This window comes from Sitophilus oryzae, unplaced genomic scaffold (assembly GCF_002938485.1).
Source record: "Sitophilus oryzae breed Bouriz unplaced genomic scaffold, Soryzae_2.0 scaffold_1494_pilon_pilon, whole genome shotgun sequence".
NCBI lineage: Eukaryota > Metazoa > Arthropoda > Insecta > Coleoptera > Curculionidae > Sitophilus > Sitophilus oryzae.
The window spans coordinates 1,805,126-1,830,375 of NW_022146163.1; the positions used below are offsets into that span (position 1 = coordinate 1,805,126).

The 25,250-nt window shown below is 32.4% G+C and overlaps 1 protein-coding gene across 3 annotated transcripts in view; it reads right to left on the bottom strand.

Moving 5' to 3' along the window:
* The window catches only part of LOC115877488 (uncharacterized MFS-type transporter C09D4.1), a 78,372-nt gene that overhangs the window by 33,722 nt on the left and 19,400 nt on the right, over positions 1-25,250 (bottom strand). The window contains exon 1 of one of the 3 annotated variants that reach the window (XM_030893672.1): positions 11,449-11,506. The exons of the other annotated variants lie outside the window; for them this stretch is intronic. Within the exon in view, the coding sequence (XP_030749532.1) occupies positions 11,449-11,464 (16 nt within the window). The 5' untranslated portion in view covers positions 11,465-11,506. Of the gene's footprint in view, positions 1-11,448; positions 11,507-25,250 lie in introns of those variants that run through there. 3 annotated transcript variants of the gene reach the window in all.

The following is a 25,250-nucleotide window of genomic DNA, read 5'->3' on the forward strand; positions in this document are numbered from 1 at the left end:
GTTTTTTATCCTTGAACTACAGATGCCCGACGCAGTATTGCCAGATCCTGTAGAGTGTATTATATCGTTATTATTATTTCATCCAGTATTACAATTATTTTTCAGTGCCTCTATTCTAATTGATTTGACAACATTTTCAGGTTGATTGATTACCTTTATCGCACGCAGATCTACGTTTATCACATTCACAGAAAATATTGTTTATTTATTTCGTTATAGACAGACTTTTATTAAATCATCAAACAAAAGAGTTTGTTTTATGGTACCATCGTTAATTACTAAATAATATACCATTATACACCGTTTAATTCGTACTTCCTTGATATTTATCACTTTTTTGCTGTATAATAAAATCACTATAAATGATGTATTTTAAATCACGATTTTTTATGTTCAGTAAGTTACATTTATCCTAGTGGCTATTTTTGTAACTGAAATTTAGCTAGTAATGTAATAGTTTTTCATTGTAACTTTTACAATGAAAATAAACCAAATCACAAAACAATAAAAGTGCAATATTTCTGGGTTTCTTTTTATTTCTAAATATACAAAGTGTTTCGATAAACATGTACCATCTTTCGTGGGGAGGTTCCTTACGTAAAAATATGATTTATTGATTTATTTTTCATACCAAGATTGGAGGATTTCACAACTTGGAGGATTTTCTCACAAAAGCACCTCAAGAATTCGCTCCTATGAAAGTAAGGTTTTTTTTTTTAAATGTTTTCTTTTTCTGTTTTAAAATATTTCTTTTCATTGTTTTAGGTTGCGCTTATAGTAGGTGTGTCTGGGGCATGTCGAAGTGATGAGTTCTGAAGATGAAAACTACGCATATTGATATTTTAGAAAACAAAATATGCATAGAAATTCCCGATACAAAAAAAGAGCAGATCATTTATGATAATTAACACAAGTTGGATAGAAATTGTGAAAGAATTTATACAGTTACGAACAGATATTGAAAATGAAAGATTTTTTGTTCAATATCGATTAGGAAAAGCTCGAAATCATCCCTTTGGATACAATTCTATATCTAAATTTCCGTACAAAATTGCTAGATTTTTTAAACTTCCCAATGCGAAAACCTACACAGGTCATGCTTTTAGACAAACAGCGGTTACGTTGCTTGTAAATAGCGGAGCTGATATTTTACAGCTGAAGCGTCTAGGGGGATGGTAATCCAGTGATGTGGCTGGTGGTTATGTGGATGCATATGTAGCCAACCAAACTAAAACTGCAAATATGATATCTTCAACGACATCGTTGCCATCGTCTTCCTGTAGCAATTCAAACTCTTTAGCTTCTTTCGTTGACATTAGAAGACCTGGCACAAGTCAGGAGTTAAGTTTTTGTAGCAGTAAAACCTTAATGAGTGAAACACATCATCAGGGTGGCCCCTTAATAATATCGATTAACGCGTACTATTTTTCCAAGGCTCCTTGATTACAAATTGGTGTTTTTCACATACTCTAGTTTTTCACACTCTAGATTGAAATTTAAAATACAATTTGTTTTTGAGCGAATATATCAAAAGTTGATATATAATATGTCATTCGATTCAGAGTGTCATTTTCTATCCAATAAAATAAAAAATACCGAAGGTGCCATTTAAAAATCGAACAGGAAATGACCAAAAACAGTTGAATACGTCAATCAATCCTAATTTATGTCCATATACTAACATATCATCAACATACAAATCTCGTTTTTTTATCTGAAAAAATAAAGAAGTTATAGGGGTGAGCCACTTATGAGACGCACCCGGTATCTTTCTTTTCTTTTTTAAATCTGTTTTTTAAATAAGGTAATATCTATAGTTACAGCTGTTTTATTAGAGTTACAACATTTGCTGATTTTTTAATAGATTTTTAAAAGCTCCTTTAAGATCAACTTTTAACATATACCGGGTGTTTCTCAAAAGTGGCTCACTCCTATACCTTTTTATTTTTTCAGATAAAAAAGGAGATTTGGTATGTTAGTATAGAACAAAAATTATTAGGATTGATTGACGTATTCAATAATTGTTTTGGCAATTTATTCAAATCGAACAAGGGTGGCTGACATTAGTCAACAATCCGATGTAAACCTGTTTGCTAGGTTCGCTACAAACCAATCCGATGTAAACCCAAGTTGGCCTATATTTAAGTCTTGACAATATCTGGAAAAAGAATATTTTTACGAATAATTTAGTACCACTTACTCGTTATTTCAAGTCAAATTGTTGTTACATTTACATTAAGGGAGTTACGATTCTATTTATGGTTAAGATTAACCCTTTTGTGCCTAATGGGTTATACCTATATGTCCTAATTTGCCAATCTAGAAAAATGACCCATTGGACATGTCTTGAAGTTGATATCTCGAAATTGCCAAAAATCGAGATTATGTCCCACAATTAATTACTGTTGGAACCTGTATGTCCCAAGGGGGTAAATGGTGAGGGTTGAACTTTGATACTGGCCTATATTATTAAAAATAACCGTTAAGTACCGTATGATCGAAAAAAAATCCGCTTCCAGTTGGCTTGGAAACGAACAACGATGACATTCCCCGTAATGCCATCATATGGTATATTAATTCATTAAGAAATAAATAAAATAACAAAAGATTTTAATGAAAATTCCGGAGAGTAAGAAAAAAAAAAACAAATGTTACAATTACCTGATATTTAATTGTTACTTGTGATTAAAAGTTCGTTTTTTCATTAACGTACAAAAGAAGCACTTTTCAAACTTTTTGTAATAATTATTATAAAAATATCCGTTTTCTAATTATAACAATTGCGACATTATTGTAGACTTGCGGCACTTCATACGATTTTTTGATAACATCACAGATATACTGACGTACTACATATTTGATTTCGCGAGGTTGTTAGACGTCTAAGGCACTCGAATACATTAATTTTGATTAAAAAAAAATACCGGTTTGCCAATTTGCCCATCGCCAAATTTGAAGAATGGGTGTACAAGAATAATGGGATTGGCTTATTCAAGTTGGAATTAGAGAGGAGAAATTTCGGTTCTTTAATTTATAGACATATGAAAATAATGAGTCAAACAAAATATCTTCATAAAGAAAGTTATTTTTCATAGCCCATTTATTAAACCACTTTAAAAATTTATTTAACAAATCATTATTATTCTAAAATAAAACACCATAAGATTGAAAAAAAAACGGTGTCAAAGACGGCTGGGGAATGACAATCGATGATAATTTGAGCGAGGTCAAGCGCATTTAGATGTCATTAAGTTGGTGAGTTAAGAAGATTGTAATTTATTTTATATTGGTACTAAGCCTACCAACTTTACTTGGTACTTGGTACCAACTACGAAGGTATAGACCGGTATAGATATTATCATAGAACTTTCACATGAAGAGGCTCGCAATATAAGCCCTTCCTTCCTATATTATAAAAACTAATCCTACTCAATGTATGTTATATTTTGTAGACTAAATTATAGTTTTTTTTTAATAAAATATTCCAAATATATCACAATGGCAAACCAAACTAACCTAACCTTCCCATTAGAATACCGAAGTTAAGCGACGTAAGGCGATATTGGTGAATGGACGGGTGACCGGTTCGAAACTCTGTATCGTGCTGTTGTCCAAGGGAACAGTGTAAAATCTATATACACACTGCTCATTCGCGCCGGTTCGAGGCCGGATGAGATCGGAATCTGGTGAGTAAGAGTTGATTTAGACACTTGCTAAGTCGGTAGGCCATTGACCATGATATGGCCGAGGACCGCGGTTCGGATTCCGCGTAAACAAAGTAGATTCCGTCCAGATTAGCCCTGACAGCAAAAAGGAGACGTCAACTAAAATCTTTACTTTACTTGGTATTTTGAGTTAAATTGTCGTTATAAACCGCATGTTACAATTTCAAATAAACCATATGCGAAAATGTAAAAAGTTGACTTATAATATGTCATTCTATTCAAATTGTCATTTTCTATCGAGTATAGTAAAAAAATACCTATGGTGATATTTAAAAACCAAAAGTTAACTGAAAAAAAATTTTAGAAAAAAAACTTTTTTAAAAACAAGCTTTTATTTAAATACACTAAAAAGAATAAAATAGACTTTTTCTTTAAAACTTTTATTATGAACTTATAACGTCATGACACAATTTTAATATTATATAAAAGCTTGTCGCGAGATTTGAGTGTACAGTTGCACTCATAAAAATCTGGTACGACAACTTTATCTAGTAATTACTGGTCTAGTGGTCTATCATAACACAAACTTTGAAAATGAGACAGGGTAGACACAGGTTTTAGTTAATTTACTTGTTAATCGATGTAGCGAAATCTCGCGACAAGCTTTTATATAATATTAAAATTGTGTAAAGGCGTTATAAGTTCATTATAAAAGTTTTAAAGAAAAAGGTTATTTTATTTTTTTTAGTGTATTTAAACAAAAGCTTGTTTTTAAAAAAGTTTATTTTTTCTAAAATTTATTTTCTACTTTTTATTAATGCTGGTTTCTCAGTGCCACACACTTAAACTTAATTTTTTTTCTTAAATAACTTTCTATGGGCATCCTAATAATATGTATATCGATTTTCATTAAAAAAGGAGAACTTAAAAAAAACGACAGCTGTGAAATGTGACAGTTCAAATGTGAGACAAAAATGAAAACCGACTATGGGGTAGGGGGCATCCAATATATCAAAATCGGACAACTTTGAAATTTTTTTGACAGCTCAAAATTTTTTTCTTTCATTTTAGCCCATGGCCGTCCTATATATCGATTTTTATCAAAATCGGACAAGTTTGAAATTTTTTTGACAGCTGTCAAATTTGACAACTCAAAATTATTTTTTTTATTTTAGCCCATAGCCGTCCTATATATCGATTATTGTCAAAATCGGACAACTTTGATTTTTTTTTGACAGCTGTCATATTTGACAGCTCAAAATTTTTTTCTTTCATTTTAGCCCATGGCCATCCTATATATCAATTTTTATGAAAATCGGTTGACTTTGAAATTTTGACATGTCATTAAACTGTCATTTTTTCAAGATGGCCGCCCATTCTGATCTTTAAGAAATTTTTATAAAATATTTAAATTATAAGCAATGTTTTAGTTAAACGGGGGCGTATTTCAGAAAAAAATAACCATATTTTATACGTGTAGATAAAAGAGCTTATGTAATATTCGCACTAACTCTATGCATTTGTCAAATTTCGAGTTGAAGTCTTGGCCTTACTGATACTGATAAGATACAAAATGAAGGAATCTGTCATGACACTTTCAAAATAATATTTCACAAACTTTCTTGTTGGGCTTTTGCACTAACATCATTAAACTTTTATTTTAATGTTCCTATGGTAATGCTTATTTTTGTTCTAAATGCCAATAAGTTTTTGATGTAATACCATTGTTTGTTTTTCGTAATTAAAAGTCCACAAATTTCGCATATATTTTTGAAATCGCTAATAATTACATATAAAAATGCGAGCATTTTCTTTGCCTTTTAACGTACCAATAAAAAATCGCACAGTTTTCGGTGTGATTTGTTTACAGTAGGTACATAATATACTATAGTAGGTACTAATATAACGGATAGATAAAAAAAAAGATATCACGTGGTACTTCAATTTTTTAAATGGGAAGCCCTGTATATTTTGATGAATATCGATAGAGGTCATTGAGACGAATTCAATGGTATAAGTGTTGATAGGTCTATTTTGAATGGTTGCTAAGAAAGAAATCTTGATGGTTGCTAAGCAAAAAACAAAACGTCAGATTGAAAATCTAATAACATCAACTTGTAGAGCAGGAAAAGTAGCAATGGGAATGTGAAATTTGCATTGTCGCATATCTTTTCAGATAAAATGAGAAGAAAATAAGATTGAAATCGGGAAAATTCGGTGTGTCCCAAATATCTTCGGAATTTTAAAAATTTTTAAACATCATATTGCAGGATTCAGCAAGGCGCAACATTTTTCTAATTTAATCATCTTTGTAACTCTTCTGGTTTATGAGACACTGTGCATTCTTATATGGGACACCGTGTATGTACGTAATTTACTGCATCTTAATATCCTGTGTTTTTGTCTATTTTACATATACATAATGGTCAAGGGTAAAAGAAATTTACCTAACTCCAGCTCTGATATCTCTCAATAGGTGTTTGCTTTCGTTTTCATACGTCCGCGTCCCTCCAGGTGGCGCATAAGCCCAGGACTAAATAGTCGCATTAGGTTTGATGATTCCATTAGGTTTTTATTATGACAGTGTTTGTATTAATTATATAACCATTTTTTAAAGGTATTGTCTGAGTAAAATATACTGTTGTCGGCAATAATATGAGAAAGAAAGCTTTTATAAAATAATTTTATAAATATCTCGCATGACTTTAATAAAACAATTTTATATATGTTCGCAAACGAGTGACCTAGTGTCGAGTAACAACGGTACAAATTTCTTATAAAACAAATTTGTTCGGTAAGGTAAAATGTTGTATAAAATACATCGTATAAACGTTTATAAAACAGAATTAAAATTTGTCGTAAGACTGTTCGGTATTTTTGCTTTAAGAACATTCTTACGACTAACTTATAAAGCAAAATCATTTTAAAAACTAAAATATTTCACTTGCAATTTTAATACAACAAAGTGGTTTTTGAAGAGAAGTAATAAAGTAATTATAAAACAGAATAGTACCGAAAGTTAAAAATTATAAAATAAGTGTGCTAGTTGGGTGCGTTTTAGAAGATGATGTATTTTGATTCGGGTTATTACGTATGTTTTGTGTCTTTTGAAGTTAAGTGAAGGCAAAATTGGGATAAAATTAACTGTAGACCCAGAGCCCAGCTTATGATTAATATTGGGTGCCCAGGCAAAGATTTTATACACCAATAAAGTTACCATTAATAAAGTTTGTATATCGTTTCGTTTGTATACCATCTCGTCGAACGTATACTTAAAACTCACTTAAAACGGGAGTAGCTATAAAATAGCATCACACTATAGGTAAATAATGGATTTTAGTACCGTAAAATGGGGTGAATAAAAACAGTTTCGTAGGCTATTAGCGATATACCGGTTGATAAAAATGTGGTATTATGTTCCCGAATATTTTAAAACATGGGTCTTTGTTTGTTCTTTGCGTATACATATAATTTGATTTTTGAAAAATATGCATATAAATATTAAATAAAAATAACTTTTGTGTTTCTATTCACCTGCTATTCGGGAGAATAGAAACACACATTGATGTTAAGGTTTTTATCTATTCTATTTCCAACAAGGTGATTAGAAACAGATAATTATTACATATTTAAGTAGGTTTAGCAATAATTAACAATACATATAATATAACAACTTACATGTACCAGCTTAAGTATTACTTTAAAAATAAATATTTTATTTATAAAGTTTTCGCGCCATACAAAATAGGTGATAAATCCATCTCACATTTATTGATCAGCTGATTGACAGAAACAGTCCTGCCACAGATAAAAATATAGTTTTTACATTTTATTGTGTATTACCAATGATAGAAAAATTAGATATGTCGACTCTTTTTACTTTGAATATTTTTAATCGTGATTTGATTTTTTTCAGAAATTGTGTTTCTATTCACCCCTATGTTTCTATTCACCCCATTTTACGGTACTGCAGAAAGACAAATGTCAAAAAATAATGGTTTAAAAAAATTAAGATTAAAATTAATTAATCAACTTTTAAGGTGTAAAATTTGGCAAGTGCTATTATTAATCAAATATTTTGTTTTATTTATTCCTGTGGAATATTACAATTTTTTATTTATACAACACATATGTAATGCACATTCTTCTATATAGACTGGTGGTAGCAAGGCGACTGCGGCTTCAAGAATAAAGTGCCTGAGAAAGCCCACCATGATGTGGCGAAACGTCGCATAATAAAAAAAAAGTTTCCATTTTCAATTAATAAAAAAAAACCTCATACCCAAGAACGGAAAAAAACACATTCTTCTATATAGACTGGTGGTAGCAAGGCGACTGCGGCTTCAAGAATAAAGTGCCTGAGAAAGCACACCATGATGAGGCGAAACGTCGCATAATAAAAAAAAAGTTTCCATTTTCAATTAATAAAAAAAAACCTCATACCCAAGAACGAAAAAAAACACATTCTTCTATATAGACTGGTGGTAGCAAGGCGACTGCGGCTTCAAGAATAAAGTGCCTGAGAAAGCACACCATGATGAGGCGAAACGTCGCATAATAAAAAACAAAGTTTCCATTTTCAATTAATAAAAAAAACCTCATACCCAAGAACGGAAAAAAAAACACATTCTTCTATATAGACTGGTGGTAGCAAGGCGACTGCGGCTTCAAGAATAAAGTGCCTGAGAAAGCCCACCATGATGAGGCGAAACGTCGCATAATAAAAAAAAAGATTCCATTTTCAATTAATAAAAAAAACCTCATACCCAAGAACGGAAAAAAAATATTATTAATATTATATATACTAAAGGTTTAAGAAAAAGAAAAAAAAATTATACATAAGTTATGTATATGTTATATTGATAAATATAATAATAAATGCAGGAAGTTTGTATATATTCATTGCTGAAATGCTTTGGCCACCCTATAGGCAAATTTGTAATGCAATATTTCTGATAAAAACTAATCAATTAGACACTCTACTAAAGTAAATACGTATATATAAAAAATCATAATTTTAATGTCGTAAATTTAATAGGCCTATTAATTACATATTTTTATCAATCATTGCTTTTTTATTAGATTAAATTAGGGAATTGTTATTATTATCTCCTCTAGAAAACCCCAAAATAATACTATATATAATTAATTTAACTCATAAAAGAATACAACTGGGTCATATTATTTTATTTTGACATATACAGGGCCCTGCAACACTGCGTAGAGCTTCCATAGCTTCTATATGAACATAAACTTATTTAATAGTACAGCATCCGGCTGCAGGAATACTACGCTCATCACGTACTTAATCAAAATCTAATTTTTATATACCGGGTGCGTTTCAAAAGTGGCTCACCTCTACAGGGTGGCACTCATATACGACAGTTTGAGTTTGAAATGAAATCTTGTGAGCATAATATGTAGGTCAATTCAGAACACTTTTTAAAAATATAGAGAGTCCTACAGGGTGTCCCCAAAAAAAGTTACATATCAAAGTTGGGTTTTTTGTAATGGAACGCCCTATATTTTTAATTGATTTTCGTATTCTAGGAGATAAATAAAGGTGAGTTTTATAAGAGAAGTATATGACTAAAATGTAAGGTTTTTGACATATTTAACATTTTCTAGAAATAAAGAAAAATTTTTAAATTACAATAAAAGCTACCTAAATTGGAATTTACCCGGTATAGCCTAATATGTAGTTAAATTAACTATTGTACTTTGAATCAAATTAAAAATTGATCCAAAAAGTTATACAGGGTGGGACAAAATTAATATTGAACATTGGTCACCTTTAAAAGCACGTTACTCTTTTATTTTAAATAGAACACCCAGTATATTATTCCGAAATTCAATGGAGTCCAAATGTCTCTTCAAAATACTATTAAGGTTGCCTACCTCTCAAACAAAGATTTTATAGATATTTTCATTTACATGATTTGATCTGAGTAGATCTTTATTATTTGATAAAATCTAGGTGGCTGTGATATGTCTGACGCTCGGTCTGACGTTACTTCAACATAGCTGTCTAATTAATCCAACTTTAACAACTAGTTATCATTTGGTATCAGTTGAAACAAAAAAAATCTCAGAAACTTGCCGAAAATGCAAACTTATGCTACATCAGAGAGAATTGATTTGATTCTATTAGTTGGTGTGCATTCGCCAATTAATAGAATACTTAAATGCTCCTGATTTTATCTAGTCTGAGTTTTTTTATGGGGATATGTTAAAGACAGTGTTTACAAACCTCGACCAACTCTTGTTGACAACATGAGAGAAATTATTGTAGCTGCTCTTCGAGATAGAACTACACATATGCTTTTTAAAATGAAAAGATCCTTTTGAAAAGACAATCATTTTATGCAGTTAACAGAAAAGGAAGCATTTTGAGCATTTGATTTCATCTAGCTAATTTTTGTCACATAGTTATAGGTTTATATTTGGTTTTAATTCTGTAATAATTAAAATATGTTTTAAACTAGTACAATCCTTAATTTTTGTTAAATTAACAAAATGTATATCACACAGCCACCCTAGATTTTTTCAAATAATAAAGATCTACTGACGCAAAATCATAAAAAATAAAATATCTAGGAATCTATCTAAAATATCTAGGAAAGTCTTTGTCTGAGGAACCAAACCAAACCAAACATTAATAATATTTTGAAGATATATAAAATCCCAATTGAACACCGGAAAATATACTGGGTGTTCCAGTTAAAATAAAGGAGTAACTTACTTTTAAAAGTGACTAATGTTCCATATTAATTTTGTCTCACCCTGTATAACTTTTCGGGTCAAATTTTAATTTGGTTTAACGTACAATGGTTACTGTAATTAAATATCAGGCTATACAAGGTCAACTAAAATTTAGGTAGCTATTATCAAAATTTAAAATTTCCTCTTCATTTTTACAAAATGTGAAATATGTCAAAATCCTTAGATTTTTGGTATATGCTTCTTTAATAAAACTCACCTTTATTTTATTCTTAGAATCCGAAAATGAATTAATATATAGGGTGTTCCATTAGAAAAAACACAACTTTGATATGTAACTTTTTTTGTGGCACCCTGTATAATTATATATATTTTTATAACATGCTTTCAGTGTACATATGCTGCCAAAATTTTATTTCGATATAAACTACCGTTCTCCTTGGAGCTTCCGCGGCGTATGAGAGGCGCCACCCTGTATAACTATTTTTTTCAGATATAAAAGCGAGATTTGGTATGTTAATATATGACATAAATTAGGATTGATTGACGCATTTATTTGTTTTCGGGCACTTCCTGTTTCAACGGAAATGACAACCAATTTTGATTTTGAAATAGCACCATAAAAAGACTAATAACTTTATATTGAGTTAAGTCTTTACAATAATGACTGGACTTCAAATAAAATTATTTAAGTCAAAGAAGTTAAGACTTGAATCATTTGAACTTTATGTTGAATTTGACTAAGCTTTAAATTATTTTGATTTTAGAAATAACTTAAGACTTGAGACTTAAGTCTTTTTAGAACAGACTTGTTCCAGTTCTATCTACAAGTAGGCATTATTGTTCAAAAGGATGGCGCGAACGCATGCATGCACTCTTCTGCGAACTATTAATTTAAAAATAATTAGAAATAAAATTCTTAGGGATATTCATTGTTATATTGTTTGTTTAATGCCATACCAACGTTTATGTTCTTAATTTAATAAAAGAAAAAAAATAGGATTAAAAAGGAAGTATAAATTTTTGTTTTGTAATTAATAAACGGATAACAAAATTACCGTACCTTTTATAAACTCCATTCTTGTACTTTATATTAACAGCTGATTCACTCATCAAATTGTTATCGCCACTCCAGTATCCTACGATATACTAATTACAACGAAAGCAGATTATGAATATTAATTCTGTTGCTTCCTATCAGTCGGCCAACATTAGTGTAGGTTGTTACCATGTTGCGATAAATATATTATAAAATTGTTGTTCAATTTTTTATAAGAATATAACATTTAGTGCTAATAATAAATTCAGAATTGTGAAATCAAAACAACTTATTTTTAATGGATAAAATTTGAAAATATTTGATATACTATGAAAAAATAACTATTTTATTTTGTAGATTTTCTTGCAGTGCAGTGACGAAAACCTAACCAGCGCGAGAAGGCTGGTTTTTCGGGTTTTGTTTGTCAATCAATGTCATTTGACAGAAATCAAGCAAATATTGGAAGTTCGAGTAAAATTCTCATTTAATATCTAAAATTTGTAATAATATTTTGTATTTACATCCAAAAGCAATGGAGGTAGGCAGTAAAGGTAAATAAATTTTATTAACTAAATAGAATGACTTTTTAGGACCATTTAAACTTATCATGTAGCCATTGTCTCTCAAAGTCAGGAACATTTAAAGAAAACATGAAAAACAAGACAACAAGTAATCGTGAATATTTTGTAAGCTAGAAAACTATAAATATTTAATAGATTTGTTTATTTATTATTGATCTGTTTTAATATTGGACCTGCAAATCGTCACTTGGGCTGTCTAACGAGTTTAACAGTTTTAAGTACTTTGCAATCTTAAACTCCATTGAAAAGAAGAAGCAAACGTAAAAGCAGAGATATAGGTACATTAAAAATGCATAAAAGATAAATTTTATAATAGAAGTATTGAAATTTAGAAAACGTCAACATTTGACGTTTCCAATATTTTACCAAACCGATGTTTTTCAGGAACTGCTCTTTACCGTAGTTTACCGGTCTGATTCGCCTAGTTTTGCAACGGAATACAGCCTTAGTGTATGACATAAATTAGGATTGATTGACGTATTCAGATACCTTGTACATGCAGTCTTTCTCTTATATCAATGATTCCCTGCCTTGTTTTTGTTAGGACGCTTCTTAGAGTCGATCCAGATGAGAAGACTAGAGATTGAGAAGAATTTTAATCACAACAACTTTTTGGCTATTCGCCTGATCTTTTCTGTCGTTCCTTTTACATATGGAATAGTTAAGAGAAAAATAGAGAGAGCATCCTCCTCAGGTCGGTGAACCAACGGGTCAGTTTTATAATTTGATATAAGAGTAACCATTCTTCAGAAACATTCTGAGTAACCATTCTACTCTTCTGAGTAACCATTCTGAAGCAAATCCGTTTTAATATTATTTAATTCAACATTTAGTGATGCTTGGTCACTGCATAATATATGTTGTGTGCTGGATGACATAAAGTTTTTAACTATTCCTTTCTTAGTTGCTTCAAAATGGTTTGAATGAACCTGCCTTAACAACTTAAATATTGTCCAGTGTTTGTGGGATTTCTGTATACAGAAACCTTAAAATAGATCCCCCATTTTTCCTATAGTTTTTGGGATCCCAATGGTTGAGGTCAAATTTGAATAACCCTGTATATATCAATAAATTCATTTGTGTCAATATTACCAATACAAAAAATATATATTTTTTTATTTATTTACAAGCGTTACGTCAAACATATCAATATTTTTTTACAATTCTCCATTGATACTTTTATTCTATATCTATATGATCCTTAAGCCTATATCTTAAAATTTATTAGCATATATAAGCAAATCACAAAAAAAAATATCGTGTAAATTAAAAATACAATAAAAATATTTTGGCAGATTTTATCATAGAAGTAATATATTATTGAGATATACATATAATTTGCAATAAGTCAACAAACCTATTAGCCGAATAAAAGTATACCAACTTCCGCTTATAGCCTTTATAAACATTATTTTATTTTATTTTTGAGAAGGGTTTCGACTCGATATATCCTAAGGCAATAATAGAAGCCCTAGCGAATCAAGGTATCCACATGCCTTACAAAGAAGCTCTCGCCAATATATACAAAGAAGCCAAAGCAAGAGTAATGATATATCAAACTACCTCAGAGTTTCCAACTGACAAAGGAGTACGATAAGGAGACGCAATATCCCCAAAGCTGTTTACAGCAACACTAGAAGAAATCTTCCGTCGACTAGAATGGACCAACAAATGATTAAAAATATATGGAAAATAACGATTTAACCATCTAAGATTCGCTGATGACATAGTCCAAATTGCCAATAGTCCTGAAAAAATACAAACACAAATTAACGAACTAAATACAGCCAGCAATAAAGTAGGTCTCAAAACTGAATTTAGCAAAAACTAAAGTAAGGTACAGGTTAGGTTAGGTTAGGTTAGGTTGCTGGCGTTTGGGATCATGTTTGACCCCTCACTCGGAGGCCTTGGGCCCATTGCGATAACCCTGTATTGTTGTACCAAACCTTCCTCTCATTCTTTCTTTGCGTTAAAGCACTTCCAGCTCTTTGCAAAGTTCCCGATGTCGCTGCTGTTGGCTTCTGCTACTTCCTCTTGTTGCACTTCCAGAAGATGCAGACGAATTGTTGGAATGTTTAGACACTGCAAGAAGAGAGAAATGGCATAACTTGGTAGAACGTATGGATTTCCAACACTCTAGCAGAAGAGCTTGGTCCTTTCTTGGCAGATTGAATTCTGGCCCACAACTAACATCCACACCTGATTGTCCTATAAACCCAAACAGGGTCGCGCATAGAATAGTTGAGCTTACTGGAAGATCCGCTAATACCAACAAGGAGCACACAAAGCATATCAAAAACCAGATCTATGCAAACAAGGCTACATTAAACAAGAACATTGAATTCTCCATACCTTTTACAGCTGAAGATACCCTTCTGGCTTTGAAGGAACTGAAGTCTGGGAAGGCAGCGGGTCTGGATGGGATATTCCCTGAATTCGTTATGCACTGCGGCCCTGCTACAGTCAAGTGGATTACTAAATTCTTCAATGATATATTAGAATTCGGGAATTTACCTAAAGCCTTCAAGAAGACTAAGATCGTGGCCATATTGAAACCGGGTAAAACAGGAAAGCTAGCCGCTGACTATAGGCCCATCGCGCTGCTGAGTGTGTGCTATAAAATACTCGAAAGGTTAATCCTTAATCGTATTTCAGAGCGAGTAAGTGAGCATATCCCCATCGAACAAGCTGGCTTTAGAAAGAACAGAAGCTGTTGCGACCAAGTCCTCTCGCTCACTACGCATATCGAGAAGGCTTTCCAAGCCCGTCTCAAAACTATCACAGTTTTCGTCGACCTGACTTCGGCTTATGATACGGTCTGGAGAGATGGAATGGTATCAAAGTTCATAAAAATCTTCCCTTGAAAAAGTTGGCCAATTTAATAAACAACATGCTCTCGAACAGAAATATCCAAATGCATTTGAAAGGAGAAGAAAGTAGCACTTACAACATCAACAATGGTCTCCCGCAAGGCTCTGTACTTGCCCCTGTTCTTTTTAATATCTATACCGCCGACCTCCCTGCTACAGTCTCCAAAAAAATTATATACGCAGATGACATTGCACTTTCCTGCAAAACAACTGATTTCATTAGAGACGAAAATATTCTGTCAGATGACTTGCAGAGGTTAAATGACTATTTTCGTAACTGGAGGCTTCGCCCAAACATGAGGTTCCACTGAGGTTTCGTGCTTTCATCTTCACAACTTACAAGCCAAGTATGTGCCGCAAGTCAAATTTGGGGATCAACTGGTAAAATACAACTCTCACCCAAAATACTTAGGAGTCACATTGGATCGGTCTCTCACGTTCAAGCCACACCTCACCAAGACGGCTGCAAAAATAAATACTAGAAATAATATACTGCACAAGATCGCAGGTATCAGCTGGGGAGCAAACACCAGGGGGGTACTTAAAACAACTGCAATGGCCCTCACATATTCGGTGGCAGAATATTGCTGCCCTGTATAAATAGCAATCATACTCATCTTATTGACACTCGTCTTAACAGCGCGATGAGAATTATAACGGGCACTATCAGAAGCACTCCGATCCAGTAGCTCCCTGTATTATCAAACATTACTCCTCCTCATCTGAGAAGACAGGCGGCCCTAGTCAGAGAGTGGAAAAAGTGCACCAGCAATGTTCATCTGCCCATCCATGATGATTGCGAAAATTTCTTGAATCGCCTGAAATCCAGAAAACCGCCATGGGTATTAGGGCAGCAGCTACTAAATTCCAACTTTCGGGTTGAAGACTGCTGGCGAGATGAATGGTCACAAAATAATCCTGACCTTCATCACTTGATAACTGACCCAGTACTCTGCCCTCTCGGATTCAATTTGCCAAGAAAAACGTGGATAACACTCAATCGGTTCAGAACTAACCATGGCAGAACCCGCTTCTGGACACACAAATGGGGACTAACCGACTGCCCTAACTGCGATTGCGGACATTCTGAACATACACCTTTTCATATCGCAACAGAGTGCCCATTAACAAAGGCGCAGTTCTCTTTAAATCGTCTTCATGAGGATGACCTGGAGGCTATAGAATGGATCGCAGAGCTAAATCTTGTAGTGTAAATTTATTGTTGTTCGTTTTTACTGTTACATTGTGATATGTCTCTTACACATCTAATTGTTGATCTTTAAATTGTTTGTATTATTGTATTGATTTTTTTTAAATTTCTTGATATCATGTGTACTCTTAATACGCCATACGAAATATATATATATATATATATATATATATATATATATATATATATATATATATATATATATATATATATATATATATATATATATATATATATATATATATATATATATATATATATATATATATATTATAGATTTATTAAACCGCTTATACGAGCCCAAAAACTACGTTGCGTGTGAATGCACCCTCAGAGTGTAATTTTGTATGGAATAATGTCAAAACACAAATACGACGACTGATTTAAACGAAAAAAATTTAGGTACTACTACAACGAAATCATAGTACCGAAATAAATTTCTAGGTATTTCTACGTACAATTCTTTGATACGACGATCTGTTTTCTGAGACGAAAAGCATTTTTAGGTACTTTTACGTAAATTTCTAGGTAATTTTTGACCCATCGATCGATTTAGATGAAAAAAATCTTTAGGTACTTCTGTAACGAAATCATAGCACGAAATAAATTTTTAGGTACTCGTACAATTTTTTGACACGGTGATCGATTTAGATGAAAAAAACTTTAGATACTCGTACAATTTTTTGACACGACGATCGATTCTGACGATTGTCATTTCAAAGGTAATTTGACGCCGTTTTTTGGAATCATATATATGCCATGTGTATACTTATTTAATAAGTAAAGTGTATTCATTTAGAATATTAAGAGATTCAGACGAAAAAAATCAAAATAGGTAGTAAGTATTCTTTAAGATTGTTTCTACCAAGTTATATTTAAAAATTGTAACAGAGAACTATTATTATTATAGGGCCCCTCTCGGACCGCTTGGACGAGTCCATTATAAAAAAGATCGAGGGACAGTAGGTAGAAAAAACATGATTTAGTTTATCACGGAAACGTAAAGTTTAATAAAAGTGTTTTGTTGAAATTCTTCGAGTTTTATCATAAAGTTTATGGTTCGACACCCAACAAAATAATTGTAACGAATCCCCGTCACAAAATATAAATAATTTAAAGTCCAATCTGGCGAGTTGAGTTTGGATGAATATATATATATATATATTCGACCAATGTGTACTACCTGTTATGACCTATGCATGTGAAACCTGGACACTTGAAACGGACATATATATAATATATAAGGAAACTGCAGGTCGCACAGCGCACAATGGAACGAAATATAGTGGGAATAACCAAAAAAGACCGTAAAAGAATAAAGTGGATATGACAAAAGACCCAGGTAATAGATGTCATCCACAGAATCAAATCCCTCAAGTGGCAGTGGGCAGAACACCTGGCAAGAAGGACGGACAACAGATGGACCACAAAAATTACAGCATGGTTGTAAAGGAGAGGAATTAAGAGAACTAGAAGAAGACCGAACTTGAGATGGGACCATGGTATTAGGAAATTAGCAGGGATAACCTTGGGCCCGAATAGCCAACAATAGAAAACAATATGAGCCCAACTACAAAGAGAGTACCTAAATGTGTGGGAGGCTACACTATAATTGGAAATGGTTGAATAAGCTGAGAATGACGATGATGATGATGATCACTAGCTTCAAAACAAACAAACAATTAAATAATAAGATTAATTTTTTGGCGATATTCAAATTCGTTTCCCGTATATGACGTGAAACTAATCAAAACGAGATGAGAATAATAATCTTAAATTTTGTTTAGCTCTATTTATTTTATTAGCCCTAATATTTCAAAATGCATGACACTAATGTACCTACTTATTACTGTCGGAAAATTGTATCATTTGTTGTAATCTATACGCAAAAAAATATTACATTTTTTATTTATTTACAACCTTTACGTTGCATGACAATACTTTTTTTACGATATCCATTGATACTTTTTTATATCTGCTTAATCCCCGAGTCTACAGTTTAATATTTATAAGAATACATAAATCACAAAAAATACCGCAAATTTAAAAAGTTATAAACATGGTTCCTGCACACGATTATAATCTAAAATTATATATAATATAATAGCTCTAAAGGCCTAAAAGGCTCATGGCTTGATTGGTTATCTTTCTCCATTTGTTTCTGTCTTTCGCCTTCATGCTTCACCCACCCACTATTATCCTTCTCAAGTCCTCTTCAACATCTTTTTTCCTTCTGGTTCTCAGTCTACCCCTCCTTCCCTTTCCACCTTTTTCACGTTTCATTATCATACTAGGAATTCTTGCTTCAGCCATTCTTTCAATGTGTCCCAGCCATCTCAGTCTTTGTGCTCTTGTTACTCCCGTTATACTCGGTGCCCGATATAGTTGCTTTAGTTCTTCATTTGTTCTTCTAGTTCATATGTTGTCTATCTTCTTTCATCCAAAAATCTTCCTCGGTATCTTTCATTCCCATATCTCTAGCCTCGAACTTTCCGTTGCATACAGCACTATTGGTCGTATCACTGTTTGATACATTCTGATTTTTAAACTTCTAGAGATGTTCTTACTCTTAATACTTTTCTGTAGAGCGCTAACACATCTATTTCCTGCCATTATTCTTGCCATATATTTTCGTGATTGACATTTGGTTTCCTTAGAAATACTGCTCTTACATATGTGAATGTATCTACTTCCTCAAACTTGTATCGTTTCCCTCTCTCAGAATCTATTTGTAGACATCTTCTCTTCTCAAAATCCCTGTCTAACCACTCCATAAATTTTGTTTTCTTCTCGTTAAACACTGATGCCCACTTGCACCGTTTGTAGAAACTTTGTTTAAATGCTAAACAGTGATTAACTATATAATATCTTATTATAGTTAATCACTGTTTAGCCTTTAAACAAACTTGTTGATTCCCGCATCTTTTATAACTTTTTGCTAATACTATACAGGGTGTCCCAGAAATAAGTGCAAATATTTTAACTGGTAGTATAGTTCAACCCCAGAAACATGAAGTTTTTTTCGCGAAAAAAAAAATTGAAAATTCGAAACTAATTTTTTTTTAGTTTTTAGTTAAAAAACATAATTTCTTGATAATATGAAAACATAAGTATTAGATTAAATTTAAATAAAGAAAATCCAGAAAAGATCCAGTGGTTCTCAAAATTTTAGCAAAAAATCATTTTTTTGGAAATTTTCAAAGTAAAATAACTCGATTATTTTGGACTTATTTGAAAAACAGTAAAGAGAAGATTAGTTCCTATTATCGAGATCTACGTCCGTTCGCGTCTGTTCGCGTCCAATCTGAACTGACGAGAGCAGTGGATATCAAACGAGGAGGTAGACAGGAGTGTGTTCTTTCACCACTCCTCTTCAACGTCTACTCAGAGGAAATCTTTAACAAAGCCCTCGAAAATGATGCTGGTGAAATACGAGTTAACGGCATACCACTGAACAATTTGCGCTACGCGGACGATACAATCCTTCTCGCTGAAAACATGCAAGACCTTCAGAATATGTTAAATAACGTCATCACAACTAGTCGAGAATATGGTCTGACACTCAATGTTAAGAAGACCAAATACATGATTGTCACTAAAACTGGAGTGCCCAATGAACATCTGTATGCGAAAGGCGAGGAGCTAGAAAGAGTAGAGAGGTATGACTACCTGGGTACAAGTGTCGACTGCACCGCGGATTATTGTTCAGAAATAAAGATTCGCATTGAGAAGGCCCGTGCATCCTTTGTGAAGATTAAGAAGCTCTAGCTAGGCGATTTGAGCCTAGATCTGAGAACTCGTATGCTCAAATGTTATGTATTCCCAGTCCTTTTGTATGGTATGGAAGCTTGGACCCTGAACGAGCTTTGCGAGCGGAAACTGGAGGCCTTCGAGATGTGGGCATACCGTAGGATGTTGAGAATACCATGGATAGAACATGTAACCAACGTGGAGGTTCTGAGAAGAATGAGGAAGGGCGTAGAGATCCTCAAGAAAGTACAAAAAAGAAAATTGCAATATCTCGGCTATATCATGAGAGATCCAGGGTATGAGATTTTGCAACTCATAATCCAGGGAAAAATTTTAGGAAAAAGATCTGTTGGAAGGAGAAGAATATCCTGGCTCAGAAACCTGCGAATATGGTTTAATGTCACGTCATCTGACCTATTTAGGGCCGCAGCACAGCATAGGAACACAAATACAAAAGAGCAACGGCCCAGCTACGTCGAAACACCGGTTCCCATGAAACCAAAACTTTCAGTTCCAAAAGTAACTGAAAGACTTATATTACACGAACTAACAAAACACGGAGAAAATAACAAAACATTGGCTAGTGAACAATTCGGTTTCAGACGCGGACACAACACCACTCTACTTGCGGCAAGAATGATACACGATGCACAGACGGGATTTCAGCGACAGCAGTCTACTTTAGCCCTATTTCTGGATGTGGAGAAGGCCTTCGATGCTGTCTGGCATGAAGGTCTTCTTTACAAGCTCCTCTTTATACATAATTATCCCCTACATATTGTAAATTTAATAAAATCCTATCTCCAAGGTCGTTACTTCCGAGTGAGGGTGGGCAATTCTCTGTCTTCTCAAAAACTTATACGCGCTGGTGTCCCACAGGGCACAGTAATCGCACCACTACTATATTCTTTATATACCGCTGACATTCCTCGATATCCAAATATAAACTTTGGACAATACGCGGATGACACTGTTTTATATGCTTCCTCTTACTACGTGAATATTGCCAATAAACAACTGAAGTACCACCTATTGAGACTATTGCCTTATTTCGAAAAATGGAAAATAAAGATAAATTCCACAAAAACGGAACAATTACTTCTTACACAGAAAATTAGTAACATAACTGTCTATGAACCATTAAAAATTGATGATACAGCTATTCAGCCAAAATCTTGTGTCAAGTATCTTGGTATTAAAATTGACAAGAGGCTGTCATTTGTATCAAATACGACCTATAGAATACAACCATAATACAACAGACTTACGCAGCATTACAGAAATTGTATTCTTTACACTGATAGAAAAAAGTACTTTATTATTATTCCGTCATGGATTCCAATAGTATTTATTTATCATGAATAAAATTAATTTTATATTAATATTTTAGGCTTCTAAATAGTAAATTGTTAAAAGATATGCATGCATATGCATATATCTGTACTATTTAATAATCACCCCCTTATTACTTACTGATTTATTTGTTATTAATCTAATATATTTCTAAAAAACAGTTTTGTTTATCTTATTTAACTATTAAACCAATATATTGTTATTTAATATACATAATAATATTATGTATTTATTATTAAAGAATATGTTCTCTAGATCAAACAGACTATTTTGGCATCTAAGCATTATTGATTAATAAATAGCAGTCCTGTCTCACCAATAAATCTACATAAATTTATGAAAGCTCCATTGTATTTATAATAAAACAAAGATACTATATTGTAATCTAGGAATTTTTAATTCTCAGTAATGCCTATAGCAAACCTATAGCGTCGCGTCCTAGTCGTGTCTTTTACGTTTAAGATAGAACGACGATTTTAACTCCATTTAAAAAATAAGCATAGGCGATATTCCCGAATTTTGGTTTCACTGCGGTTTGTGTGGGTATCTATATTGGTGTTCGGTGATGGTTCTTCAGTTCGTCATTCTGACTTGTGCGGATTCATTTTGTATGTGTTTACTGTTGAGAGCGTAAGAGATAGCCATTAAGCCATTAACCTTGTCCTTAGGCGTATAATCAATAACGGACTATGAGTTTCCCGAAGAAGTGTTGCATAATTGGTTTAGATGGTCGGGTGATAAAAGATTTACATGATTTGATGGATATTTTTTAAATGTTATATCATTTGTTTTGCATTTATTACCTTATAGGATAATTCAGGTAAAAGTTACTGTTCTTTGTGTTTTTTATACATTCTATTTTAATAAATATTTTGTTAAATAAATTTTACACATTGTTTTAATTAAAATTAACTTAGAAAAACCTATAATATAGGCTTATAAGATATAATTATTTTAAACAAAGAGTATTTTGTTGAAAATATAGATGTATTTAATATTAATACAAAGTTTGTTTCTAAGGAACTCGAGTTAGCTATTAATGAATCAAGTACTCGTTTTATAATTAAACAATTCCGTTTTGATCCATGGTATATTAAATATAATTACACGTTGATTATGCCATATTTCAATCAGTCATGGCTTAACAATTAAGCACGTTCATTAATAATAAATAAACCTTTCTATCAGTGTACTGTCACCTAGATCGCATATGACGGTATATAATAAAATATTGCTTTATAAAACTATACTCAGGCCTACCCTAACATACGCATACCCAGTATGGATTAAAATCTCAAATAAACAAAGACTGCGACTACAACGGTTACAAAATAAAACACTAAGGAAAATCACCGGATATGACAGATATACTCGTATAGCACGTTTACATGAAAATACCGGATTAGAGACAATAAACGAATTTATCGACACAATAGGACAAAAATTTTACAAGACGCAAATTTATAATTCGCCTCTAACATCAAATATAACACAACAAAGGCAGCACAATGTGATAAATATGAAACATCTGCCGATATACTCACGGCTACCTATATATAATGAGTAATGTTCTAACTCAGAGCATAAATTAAATAACTATAGACGCTGACCACAAAGACACACAAAAGGTAACATTAATTAACTCCTAAGATTCAGACTACTCTCAACCGTGTACATAAAATATGTACATCAGTTGCAGAATAGACTGAGGACTACTACATCACAACTAAACATACAAACAAACAATAAAATTACCGAAAATTTACTAGATATTACGAAGGTTTTTTTAAGAGTTTTTTCCTCCGATTCTACGGATCTGATTTAAGTAACCAACATATTTATTAAAGTAAAGCACGTCGGCATTGCCTCTATACTTCCAATGCATGTGTGAGCAAAAGCGGAACATGCAGTCCTCGCCCGGTCAATAAAAGAGCTACCTAGGGCAAACATCGGCCCCCCTGTTCACAGGGTTCGCTTAGGTGGTTGAGTGCTTCGTCAGAAGAACAACATACCATCTTATCATGTTATTTTATTTATTGTATATATTGTATATAGCATCTTTTTATTGTATTTAAGGAGACATTCTCAATAAATGCTTTGAAACTTGAAACTTGGTTCCCATGAGAACACCGAAGTTAAGCGACGTAAGGCAATACTAGTGGATGGACGGGTGACCGGTTCGAAACTCTGTATCGTGCTGTTGTCCAAAAAAAGGCAAAAGTGTAAAATCATAGACTTAAAATAAAATATAGACTACACTATTTACATCTCAACGCGGACAAACAACCTTTTTTGTACACATGTTTACTTCTGGGAACAGTCGACCGAGCCTTCCTCATCCAGCCTATGTTGTCACGTCTTTAATATTATCAATATTTTTTTTCTTGTTATACACATATATTGAGATATTAATACTACAGTTTAATAAAGTAGGTTTTAATATTCCATAGATGTATTAAATAGTCCTTATACTACTAAATTATAAGTCGGATACTGTTTAATTAGGATAAGTTCTTTACAATATGACAACACCGATTAGAGGCGAGGGAGCCTATTCATTCATTTATTACCTTGTAGTACGTGTCGCACGTGTGCGGTAAAGCTTTGTTGCCGCTATCTCCCCGGCTGTATTAACGCATTTTCTTAGCTTGTAGTCCTTAAGTGTTTATTTTATTGACTTTTTCTGTTCAAAAACTATAAAATATGGTTCGCCAGTGCCAAATTTGCAAGAAATTTGACTTAAATGATCCATTTAAGTCTTGAAACGACTTTTGACCGGTAGGCAACTCTCAATTTACCCATTGGCAGTCAGTGGCGTTGTTGTAGAAAGGCGCTTATTTAGATAATATTTTAGTAAAATGTAAAATCTGAATTTTTTCTTTTACATTACATTATTTACTTACTTACATTGTAACAAAATCATAATTATAACCCTGTTAATAATTAATAATGTTTTTATTAAAAATATATTCCGGTTTATTCTAAAATTATCTTCAGAATCTAAAATAACGTACAAGAATTTTAAAATAATATTGCATTATGAAACAATATTTTTTAATATACCGGGTCGTCTCAAAAGTGGCTCAACTCTATAACTTTTTTTTTTTTCAGATAAAAAAAAAACAGATTTGTATGTTAGTAGGTATATGACATAAATTAGGATTTATTGACGTATTCAATTGTTTTTGGTCTCTTCCTGTTTCACCGAAATGATTACATCTTTTGATTTTTAAAGGCAACCTCGGTATATTGCTACTTTATTCGATAAAAAATGACACTCTGAATAGAATGACATATCATAATATGTCAACTTTTGACATTGTCGCTTAAAAACATATTCTATTTTAAATTTCAATCCAGTTTTTTTCAATCCACTGAGTTTTAATCAAGGAGCCTTGGAAAAATAGTTTTGATCGTCTAATAGGTTTCGTGTCTTGTCTAGGCCGGTTAAAAGATGTACAAATCGTATTTTTAATCATACATATGTCAATTTTTTCAAATGGAACAAGGGTGACTCATTAGCATATTTGGAAAAATCATTTTTTTATGAATATATTGATACCACAAACTTGGTATTTCGAGTCAAATTGTCGTTATGAACCGCGTGTTACAATTACAATTAAACCATATGCGAAAATGTCAAAAGTTGACATATTATATGTCATTCTATTCAGAGTGTCATTTTCTATCGAATAAAGTAGAAATATACCGAGGGTGCCGTTTAAAAATTAAAAGTTATAGACATTTCCGGTGAAACAGGAAGTGACCAAAAACAATTGAATGCGTCAATCAATCCTAATTTATTTCATAAAAAATTATGGGGATGAGCCACTTTTGAGACGCACCCGGTATAATAAAGACAGTACCGAGTTAAATAAATGTAGTTTTTATTTTATCCACTTCCTATCACCTTCCTTGCTTTAATGGAACAGATTTATGTTTTTTCTAATTTACATAATAAGACATCACTTAACCAGAAAAAAATTACAACAATCATATTTTTTTTTCTCTCCTGTCGCCGATTCTATTATATCTGTGGAATAGATCCTGTTTTGATTAATA